Below are 12,314 nucleotides of genomic sequence, written 5' to 3'. Positions count from 1 at the left end.
TGTATCTTTACTTACTATTATGTATATATACGTATGTACGAGGTCTGTCCGGAAAGTTCGTATAAAAGTGTTCTGGAATGCGAGAAAGAGGAGTGGGGAGGCCAGGTAAGCGCAGGACCTCTTCCTTATGTCCCTAACAATGTCAGTTCTGGTCTGACCGCCGTGCGGTGCGAACTGGCTTGTCACGCCATCTGTGAAGTTACCTCTTAACGAAACCCCGTCGGCATGGAGCCCGCTTCCGTTGAAGAGCAGCGCGTCGTAATCAAAACTCGGCAAGAATGGCCGTGAAATTTTTGCCGATCTCAGAACAGTTTGAAGGAACCAACCGTCCACAAGTGGCTAAAAAGATTCAGAGAGGGCCGAGAAAGCGTTCAAGATGACCCACGTTAGACGTCCTTCCACTTCACATTCCGACGAAAACGTGGAAAGAATTCGAAATATCGTTTAACGGTCAGACAGTATATAAAACCGTGGTACGAAATTCAAAAAACGAACTTCAAATGAAAAAAATTTGCGCCAAGATCGTTCCGTGAGTTTTTGAGTAAAAATTCCATTACGGTGACCGAACACCCCCCTATTCGCCGGATTTGGCCCCGTGTGACTTCTTCTTGTTCCCAAAAACCAAATTGGTACTTCGGGGGCGGCATTTGGGGGACATAAATGAGATAAAAAAAGCTACGACGGGGCAGCTGAGATACAACCATCTTTCAAGGAGCCTTCTCACAGTGGAAACGGCGTTGGCACAAGTGCATTATGTCACAGTGGGAGTACTTTGAAGGGGATAAAATTGATGTACCTGAATAATTGTAAAATAAATTTTTTAAAAAACTTTTATACGTACTTTCCGGACAAACCTCGTATATATACATAAGTTATTTCTAAATTTTTAATCATTATTATTATTCCAACATGAATCTAAATTGAAATACGAGTATAATTCCATTTATAATTTTTTATTTCGTATCTAATGCTACCCGCTAATTTTATCTCTTGAATACTTATTTTCCTATTTGTTTAGTACGTACGCACATATTTATTACCAACATTTTTCGTCGTGGGTTTAATAATGTAATTGTTTCCTTAGAACAAAAGTAAAAGTATTTATTATTATATTGCCTATATATGTAGATGGGCAGATGCTCATTTATTAATACAATTTTCGTTTTTCTTATTAATTTGATCAATTGAAAAATAAATGATGTTTATAAACGTTTGTCATTAATAAAGTAAAAATTTAAGTTATTTTGAGATTTTGTAGAATCTCTAGAGATCTGATGTTATAATTTTTCTGTATTGTTTTAGAAGGAGTAAGTATCTAGTCTTTTGTAAAAACTATTAGGTACTCGTATTAAAAGAATATTTTGGTTCGTCCATTACAACATAGGTATTACAACGATTATGTTATCAGATTTCTTTCTTAATAATTGTATTTCCTGCTCTTACGAAGTATCTTACTAAATATTGTATAATCAATTGCATAGTCATTGTGCAGTAGGTAGATAGATACTTTGTCGCGAGTTTGGCAAATACAAAGTAGGTAGCTACTAAATAATTAGAATTTACGCGGTGTGCGGTGTGCTGTCACTATACACTGGCGAGGTACCAGTGAGAGATGATAGATGAGGTGAAAAGAAAAATTCCACTTATTTCCTTATTCAGTTTTTTTTTTTAATATAGAGCATACTCATCTGCTGTGGCTTTAGAACAGAGGGTACGGGTGGATCATAGATGAGGCATAACGAAGAATTTTTTTATAAGATTTAAACGTAATGGTAACCTTATTTATGTTGTTGGTATGCGTTGGCGGGGTACCAGTGAGGAATGATAGGTGAAGATAAAAGTAAGTCAGTTGGCCTATCGTGATGAATTCATCAAGAATTAATTAAGATGGTTTTCATAGGGATCGTGTAAGGGTCGACCTGTAAAAGTATATATATAGTGCTAGTAATGGAGCCTCTAGTGCCCATTACTAACAATCCTCTTCATCTGTATAACATCTGCAAGTGAATTTCAAAGTGATAACATTCATAAATGTTCTTTACTTTCATATTTGTGAATTTCTTTGCAAGTAATTGGGTATATAGCTACTTTTTTAAATAGGTAGTTTAGATCAATATATATTGTACACAATAAAACAAATATTTATAGTAAAAAGATTTCGGGTTGTAAATTAGTCCGGATTATGCTGTACAATATTGGGCAAAACTTAACGTTAAGGAAAACGAGATCTAATGCATAATTTAAGAATTCCTGTATTTCGGTTGAGCTGAGTAGTACAGCTATTAAGTCCGAAAGTCATCTGACTGTTTATCAACCTTGAGAAAATTGGTTTGTTAATTTTAATTTCTGACTAACTCTCCAGATAGAAAACACCGATAAACAAAATGACTCCAAGTGACGGCGCCTTGCTTGTTGGATTCTAAATGCTCGGCGAAATGTGGGCTTATCGATTGATACCGTTATCACAACTGTAATAGTCGATAATTGCATCTGACTACCCTATTGTGGATAATAGTCGCGAGCATATATGTTTTTCTTTTTAATACTATCTTATCGTGGTTTTAAGTAATGCACATTATTGTTAGAAAAGGTTTCCATAAGAATTATTACGGAGAAATTTGATAATTATTCACTGCCGATAATAAATATAAAATGAGTTGTTTTGTTTTGACAAATATTTCTGATCTTATTAACACAAATACGAAAGTTTATATTTGGATATTTGTTACTCAATCCTTACTAATAAGTGTGAAACTGAGTTTGTTACCTTTTGACAGTTAATCAGGTCAAATGCGGAATCAATCGTCATACAATTTAGTAGGCAAGTAGTTTTTAAAAATAATAAGAAAATATTAGGTATATCTGTTATTATTTTTATATCGGTGAAGCTATATGTCATAATCACGTGGACGAAGTCACGGGTAAAAATATGTCGAACTTAAACATCTGAACAAATTTAAACAAAATTTGTTACTCGTATATAGATGGGACATGTTATAGGCTTAGATTATATAGATAGAGCCTCGAACCTCAAAAACGGGTAACTTTTTGTTAGCTGATTGTCAAATTAGCTGACTCATTTTTTATCAGTATTATATATATTTACGCATAAAATGTATTTTGACAATTTATTTAATAAATAAAATGAGTGTTTACGCATTAAAAAGATGCAGAACTTATAAAACAAAATAAATATAGAAGCTATAAAGGAATCACTCGTAACTATTTATCAGGCAAAATTGTATGAAAAAGTCGACCCGTTTTTCTCGAAGCAATTCTATGGACGCACTTTATATAATCTAAGGTTAGGGTTTTTTAATGTATAAAAATGAAATGGTCTGCGCTATCGGTGTACACTGGCGGGGCACTAGTAAGGGATGATGGATGATGATAAAAACAGGTCGGTTAGCCTATCGTGACGATTTCAACAATAATTCATTATGACTGTTTTCAGGGGGAACCACGTGGAGGTCGTCTGATAGGGTACATTGATAGCAATGGGAATATTAGACACTATTACTAACACTGCCTTTTCCCCATGTTATAGGGTTAACACAGAATACTTTTATCGTAATTTTTACGAGAAATACTACGAGATACAGTTAGTCTTTATTTCATCAGATCGATATTTGAATGTTCATTATTCAACCATGTTAAAACGGAGAAACGTATTTAAATGAATTCTAGATTAATATAAAGCCTAATTCATAAGGACGAAACCGCGGGACATAGCAATAAAAGAAAATTTAAAATCAACTTCCAAACAGATTTGTATCTAATTTAGTACAGTCGCAAATAATGGTAATTAAATTTCTACCTAGTCGATTAATTAGTAGACGATTTCATTAAAATTTCATATAACACAAGTGTGTTTGGTAATGCCATCTGATAATTGATCAACACTTGTTATAAATAGCTATCAATCTCAGTATTTATTCACGACTAAACAGAATCGATTAACTAAAACATTTGTACACACTAATTTATTCAACTGTATTTATTTAAAATATGCATGATTGGTGGCAAAGCAAGTTAGGTAAAAATTAATATCGATGATGAATGTTTCTAATCATAATCGACTTGATGTAAACAAAAATTAATAGGAGACGCATACTTTTAATAACCTGTTATTATTCCATTGCTGTTGTGTATGGCTTATTTCTATAAGACGAGTAATATTATTTTGTCAGGTCGACCTCTTCGTGGCCCCTCCTGGAAATCATTACGATGGATTAACTGATCTGTGATCTGTCATCCATCACTGGAGTTCAGTCAGTACATACCGATAGCGCAGATCGAGTTACCATTCTGTTAGATGAGAGCTATCCCTATAAGACGATGGAGAAGCCCATTGTTAGCAATATACCCAACCAGGTCGACCTTCTCGCAGTTCTCCCTGGAAACTATCATGGTTAATTCCTGATGAATTAATTATGATGGGCTAACTGCCTTGTTTTCATTCTCATCTATCATCCTTCACTGGTGCTCCGCCAGCGTATCCCGTTAGCGCAAGCGAGGTAACCATACCATTTTCACCTATCAAAAAAAAACCCTATAAGATGAGGATGTTAATTTACTAGGTACCACGTTGCTCATTAGAGAATTGTATATTTTTAACAAAAAAGAACGGCTTCAAATTTAACAAAAAATTATTACCTTTAAATTCAAACATTTAGATACCTATTTATAATTAGGCACTTAGCAATTATGATAATTGCAGCGATTATTAAATTGCAATAATATTATTAAACGTATATAATAAGTAGTCAAATTGAGAACCTCATCCTCTGTTGTAGTCAGATAAAATGTAAAAATCATGTTTCTATTGGAACTTGTGCCTTTATCTTTATACTTCAAGGCCAAGCATTGACGATCAAGCGAATATATATAAAAAAATGCTCATAATTTTATATTTGTACACAATAAAGTAGCTAGTACAGTACCTAGAGATATTGAAAGTTAAAAATTTTTATTAGAAATTTGAAAAATAATTTACAAAGCGGTAGAATACCAAGAATGTTTATATAATCTCCCAATATAGGTACCCACCCTATCTAGGGGTGCACCTGTAATGCAATACGTTTAAAAAGAAATTACCGTTATTGCTTTTAATAGGTATATTATAGGGACTAATCTGTCTACTATTACTGTAAAAAAATACTTATAAAATAGCTTGTCATCGACAGGGAGTTCACCTCCATACCTAGACCGCGTATAGCGCGGTTTTAGATGCTTCCTTCCACGAACGCTGAGGTTGATGAGCTCTTTGTCGAGGTTTTTCCAAGAGACTATGGTATGGATTTCATCAACAAGGGATAAAGATTTTTTTCCAGGGTCGGCAACGCGTGCGTTATGCCCATGGTATCGCATGCGTTTATAGGCTACGGTAACGGCTTACTATCACGTATGATTGTTTGCCACCTCTGTGGTATAAAAAAATATTTTACACAAAAATCAATTGTGCTTGCATGACTGTTTCGGTTTGAAAGGTGGAACATCACAATGAATTACAAAGTATGGATACAAAACATTTTAGTCCTCAGAAATGGCAAAGCATGTGGGCTATTGTGGGCGTCACAGGTATTTTGTATTCGTAATGTTATGTCTATTGACGAATATAACTACTTCTAATTAGGGAAGGCATCAGCTTGTTTGTCGTACCAAGATTTCTTTCGTTCCACTTATTTTAGTTGGATAAACTTAGGGAACGGCACTTCAGGAACGTTCCCTTTTAATATCTAGATTGAATGCGTGGGAACTAAGATAATGAATAGTATTAAAAAGCTGAAAATCAGATCTTATGGTAAAATTCATGTAAATTACTTTTTATTATATTGCAGGTATGTACCGGTAGGTGTGAGATATCAGGATTTTAATTAATGTTTGTCTTGTGTGATAGTAGTATATAAATACTTACAAATGCTATGGGTATCAAATGCGACCAATAAATAATACCTTAATAACTAAGAGGAGTATATTTAGTTAAAAGTACACTTTGAAGTTCCAATTAATATAATTAAAAATTTAATAACATGATAATTCAATATTACGATTAAAAGACAACAATTAATTCATCTACACAATAACAGATTCTACCATAGTTTTCTTTATTAGCTCTCCGAAATTTTCTGTGGGTTCTGAAGTGCTACTTTCTGTGGGCACCTCAACGGGTTGAGTTTGCAATTCTGAAGCATCTTGAGTAGCGTGATCCGAGTGGTCCAAGCTCAATAGGGTATTGTGACTGAACCAATTTTGATCATTTTCGGCATGTTGCAACTTATTGCTACTTTGATACGGCGATGACAACAAAGTGGTGTACTGCGCCTCATTTTTGTTTTCTGAATTTGTACACTCTGTAGCAGTTTTGTATGCATCGTAATGATTTTGAGCCATGGCGTGTTGATATTGTAATGAATTATGTTCGTTTATATTTACATTTGGTTTATGTAAGTACTCAGGGACATACATATGTCCGTAGTGACTAAACATACTCATTTGTGAATTATGAGCGAATTCTTCGAAACTGGATGCCGAAAAGCTCTGCAAACCTTTAAAGTGATGGTTTTCTGCATGTTGATCATATGCATAATTAATATCACATTGAAACCTTTGCATGTTATTTGACATGGCATTAAAACCCATAGTATTTGCTGTGCCATAAGGCGGACCTTTTCCCTGCAGTATATTGGATGTATAGGGTCCCGTGTGACTGTGATGATTATTCGTATTTTCATAATGCGTAATGCTATTTTCGTTTATGTTGCTGTGAACAGAATTATCATTTATGTAACCGTATGACAGGTCATCTTGCATATTGCTATGAACTGCAGCGTTATTCATATTACAATGAACATTATTAAAACTCCCCGTATTTACACAAGATTCAACTTCCACCCTTGGTGTTAAGTTGACGTCCCGTAATAAACCATCTTCATGATTCATACAACGTTCTCGATCATATGAAGTGCTCGATATACATGAGACAGAATTAGCGTTATGTGATTCTGCCCACTGCTTTTTAGTTGCAGCTTGATTTTCTTCATTCTTTTTTTCAAGACCTAATCTCATAAGTGTATGAATGAAATGAGTTCTAACCCTAATTGGATTAAACTCTATTCGACCAGTAGTGTTGCCACATCCATCTCTGGTACATCCGCATGGAAAATTTAATCTGTCAACTTGACATTTTATACCACCCAAACTACACGAACAGTTCTCTGGATTGCACACACCTTTACAAGCACAACCACAGAATTCACGTGAAGTTCTTATGTCTCTACACTCGTCTTTTTCGTAGGCTTCAATTTTTCGGACACCAGCTGCACGGAGCAAAGCTCGTCTTTGTCGGGTTGGTATGGGCTGGAGAAAGTAGTAGCTATCTAGGTCTAATTCTGATTCAGATATATCGCTAGTTTCCTCTTCTGTATCACTGTCTTCACTGGATGAAAGTGATGTCCCTTGTATAGAGTGTCGCTCGTTCTTTAACTGCTGTAAAATTTGTCTGTGTAGGCGTCTTTGTTCTAATGCATGTTCAGTCAAAGTAAATTGTTGTATATGTGTATGCTCCCATTCCATACCCAAAGTTGAACCGCCTTGAGAAGGAACACATGTGAATCCCTGTGCTCTAGGAAAATAATATACTGTGACATTGTCAAAATGGATATTTTCCTTCTTTCTTTTAACCTGTGGTTCATCTTCAGTCTCTTCTTTATGTTTTCTTTTGAGGCTACTTTTCTGGGGGGTTTTTATTTGAAGAGAAGTTAATTTATGGCTACCAATATCTGATTTGTCATTTTTTATTTCATCTGGATTTTCTTCTTTCTGTTCCGCATTGTTTAATGAGCTATTATTCAAACCACTTGTACACGGGAGAGAGAGATTAAAACTAGGTATTTTAGAATCTTCATTTGTTTCCGATCCAAGACCTGAGTCGCTACCATCAGAGCGATCTTGAACTTCTTCTTCTCTATCATTAGGTATACTATCTGGCGGCAGGCTACCTAGCGCAGAATCTTCACTATCAGCAGAGGCTGTGTCTGTCTTTATATCCTCTATATCGCTTAAAGTATCACTATCATCTATTTTTACAGCGTAATCTATCTTACTATCACTACTCTCATAAAACTGAGAGTTAGTACCGCTATTTACATTATTTTGCTCATCATTAGAACTCACGTCCTCACTGTTAGAGTCACTGTCACTACTTTTCTCATCTTTCACAGAAAATGTCTCTTGTTCTTTATTCTTTGTTACGTTGTCTATATCTGTAGCACTGATGGTATTCAAATTCGAAACTTGTTCTTCAGAACCATCAGCATAAGTTGATTCTGGATTACTATTCATTCTATCCATGATTACCTGCAAAGATTTAAATTAATAGTTATGGCCTATGTATACAATAGTATTATATTAAATTATTATATTTTGGTAACAATTTTAAGTGTTGTGAAATGAGGCACTTTGTTTTGATTGTTATTTATTAATTTGCTTTAGGTTATTAAATAAATAAATAAAAATAATTTTTATTCAAGTAAACATAATAATAAGCATTTTTGAATAGTCATTTTCTTTAATCTACCGCCCGGTTTAGATTTTATTATTATTTATCAATAATTAGTTTTATTTTCAAACAGACGAAAGTGTTATTGAATGAATATGAATTATATTTAAATATAGATAGGCTTCATAGATGATTTACATTAAAATTATAACGGTTTAATATACACCTGTATTTATAGCTAGGTTATGAGTCCAGCCGACAAAAGAGACGTTAGAAGCAAAGTACCTGGGAGTACGAGTCACCTGCACCGGGCGTTGGAGCAGGATTATAAATCAAACAAAATGATAGTCAAAAACCGGTACATACCTATTTCAAAAGGCCGTGGCCTCGACGTCTTCACCGGTGTTTAGGGCCTGGTTTCCGAGTTCTCCAATCCATTTTGATTATAGCAATTACAAATATTCTATACTCTGATCACTACTCGCCTTTATAATGCAATCATAATTTCTTTAAACAATTCGGTCATCAAACTCACGTCCCACAAACCAAAGTCACACTAATGTCAGCACACAATATGGTTCACTTTAAAACTTCGCGTTTTGTGCTTCGTTGTATTTCAGTCCTATTTATTTATTTTCACTGTATTTTGACAGCACTGTTCTTGACGTTTTTATTATTGAATTTCGGTTTAGTTCCAATGACCACAGTATTGGTAAATCATTACACTAGAAGAAAACGTTATCTATAATTATTTAAGATAAATATACTCGCACTGAGAGGCCACTTTTACCATACCGATCTCACAGTTCCCACCTCGTGTAATCGCGTTGGACGACTCGAACGACGCAGGCAAGTTTTTATCCGGAATATTACAACGTTCGGCCAGTGCGCTATAACAGCATGCGATATGGGGTCTTCTGAATTTAGTAGCGTATAAGCTGCGTTGTTCGACGTGACGTTGCCTCTCCCCGCATGCCGCGCCCCGTCCTTGCGACCCTCCTCACCGCGTTCACCCGCGCTGTGCGCAGCGCGCAGGCGCGTTTCATTCCTTACCAACGCAATAATACCAGACCTCGATTATAAAGTCCCCATACAATTTAAAATTTAATATTTTGTTTATTTTATACTGTATTATAATTTCAACTCATGCATTTTTAAATAAGTAGTGTATTTGTACTTATACTTAACAAGATGTGTGTAAAATTAATATAGTATGTAGGCAAAATTGATAAATTGTGTTATGAATCTACTTAGGTATCTAAAATTTTTAACAAAGATTATATGTTCACTAACAGTTACTTACTAAAAATACAGTTGAATAAATATTAATAGTAATTAATTACATATAATGATTCTACAAGCATCATGTAGCTAGGTACGTCAATATTATCAAAAAGAGGACTCATTTCGTTGAATTAATGGTTGGGCTTTATCTACATCGAACAAAGTACAAATTTCAATATAAAAAATATATACATTATAATAATTTAATTTATGCTGCTTTATATAATGAGGTCTAAAATATGAGATTTCATCTTTATTTCTATAATTAATAATTCAGTTTATACCTAGACAGACCGAAATTAATTATTATAAGGACTAGAAGGTTTACTTCCTTCTAGTTCTTATAATAATTAATTTCGGTCTGGAAGAGAGAGAAGAAAGAGACAAAACAGTTCAATAGCTAAAATGGGTTCATGATAACTTTTTTATGACTAAGAACTAGTTAGTTTTACCCCCTTATTCGTCTACCTAATCAATCGACTTGAAATTTAAATGTAGCTAGAACCCTAAGGTAGAGCTATATGTACAATCTATCAAATATAGATTTTATAAAATATTTAAATATTTGTGCTATATATATGATGAGTATAGTCTAAAATATTATTCTTGAAATGAATTCGTTTTTGATGTTTAAATATTTTGCCTTCTTACATTCGTTAAGAAAGTGGACAACACAGGTTCACAACCTTTTGCTCTTGGGCCAACTCGACAGGTCTCGACCGACTTAACATAAACTGCACGGCTACGTCATGGCACGGCGACCACTGTATATGTAGGTGTTTATATCATTAAATAAATATACTTACATGTATATCATTTATTTATGTAGCTACGTATAGCTCCATCCATAATAAACTGATATGCTACGCTGCGGAGTCTTAATATGTAGGTATAGTACAGTATAGTTACACTGAGTTGAATTCATAATTAAGTGTATCATAGCTATAATAGAGAATCAATATTTTATTTCTTCAATTATATAATTTAAACTATTTATATACCTATTTCTGAATATATAATTTAAAATTCAGAAATAGGTAGGTACTCACTTCACTACTTATTTTCCTGCTACAGACAAAAAAAAAAAACTAATAAATTAATTATGTTCGAGCGTTCTAAAATAAAGTTGCTCTCAATACGTAAGGTAATCGTCCGCATAGTACTATTTTTAAGAAATATATTCGGGCACATATAAACATTAGGTATGTTTTAGGTACGCGTAAATATAATGTGTGCGTAGTGTAGTGAACTCGGTAGTGGATTCGAGATTCAGGATGTGGTTGAATGCATGTTCTTCAAATAAATTGGCACTCGACAGCAGTCACCATAATACAAGGCGAGGTGGGTGACTGTACGTACCAACATGTATACGATAATCAATAGATATTTTCAGGAGGCTTTCGTGGAGGGCGAAAGCGACGCTCGCTGCTACCATAGCGGCATCCCTTTCTCGCATGTAATTTTTGTAGAATATGCTAAAAAAGGCGAAGGGGCAATTTATTTATGAATATTATTATTACTTTTATATAATAATTCAAAGCTATTATACGTGCAAAGAATATTAAATAATTTATGATATCAGTAGAAAGGAAGTAAAATTTTAACAAAATACGTAAGTTTGAATGATTCAGATGTTCATCGGACTTACATTCGTTATTGTACTCGAATTACACGATAGTAACTTGTATAACCAATATAATATGTTTTTATGTATTGTTGAGCAGAAAAAGTATATTAAATCAGTTGAAATTAGCCTTACACGATAGTAGATTAATTAATGTCATTCTTCTATTAGTACTAATTCTTCTAACTGACAAACCATCTTGGTTAATTTGAGATGAATTCATCACGATGAGCAAACTGACATGCTTCATCCTCACCTATTATCTTTCATTGGTGCCTCGCCAGTGTATTCCGATAACGCAGGCGGGGTTACCATTCCATGTTTATCCATTAACAAAAAAAAGTGCTCAGTAGTGAGACATTAATGGACATATACGGTGAGACATTGTAGACGTTCTTATGGGTCATATCGACATAGATAAAATGTTATTAGGTAATGCTGTTTGTGCTGTTTTTTATAAGACTTCGAAATGACTTGTTTATCTGTCCTTTTCATTATCGAAAAAGAAACATCTCTACTATTTGTACCATTTTGGGCGAGAAGTCCATATCTAATTATAATATGTGTTACTTGTAACTACTTTTCTTTGTCTATGCAAGATTTGATTAAAACGATAGATTTCCGTTGACATAGGATTTCACTGTTTAATGATCAAAACAGAATATTATATTTTCGTCACAATTAACAATCTGTTCGTCTTTAAGATTGTTGATATGGTAATATATACAAACATTATAATTAATTAGGTATAACAGTTTTTCAAATAGTACATAATTTTTTCCCATACGAGTACAGACAGTGAAAATTTTTTTTTGTTACCCTTCTTAGCTTATAATTGAGCCGTAGTTTAATCTCAATTCTAACGGTATACTGTAAGCCGCCGTTGGCCCTGTAGGACAATATACC

General features: G+C 33.9%; 1 protein-coding gene across 1 annotated transcript; it reads right to left on the bottom strand.

The window, feature by feature from the left end:
- Positions 1 to 5,960: 5,960 nt before the first annotated feature.
- Positions 5,961 to 9,430, bottom strand: LOC113516826 (uncharacterized). The gene is made up of 2 exons (XM_026901302.3): positions 8,867 to 9,430; positions 5,961 to 8,358 (listed from the first exon to the last, which is right to left on the bottom strand). Exon 2 carries the CDS (start codon positions 8,350 to 8,352, stop codon positions 6,076 to 6,078), a length of 2,277 nt encoding a protein of 758 aa, XP_026757103.2. The 5' UTR covers positions 8,353 to 8,358; positions 8,867 to 9,430; the 3' UTR covers positions 5,961 to 6,075.
- Positions 9,431 to 12,314: the final 2,884 nt, after the last annotated feature.

This window comes from Galleria mellonella, unplaced genomic scaffold (genome assembly GCF_026898425.1).
Source record: "Galleria mellonella isolate WM207_F2 unplaced genomic scaffold, CSIRO_AGI_GalMel_v1 utg93, whole genome shotgun sequence".
Lineage (NCBI taxonomy): Eukaryota > Metazoa > Arthropoda > Insecta > Lepidoptera > Pyralidae > Galleria > Galleria mellonella.
The sequence above is the reverse complement of the archived record's forward strand: the minus strand, read 5'-3'. Positions and strand labels throughout refer to the sequence as shown.

What these genes read in the sequence shown, in the direction of transcription:
- LOC113516826 (XM_026901302.3), bottom strand. Translation starts at nt 8,352, where the DNA reads ATGGATAGAATGAATAGTAATCCAGAATCAACTTATGCTGATGGTTCT.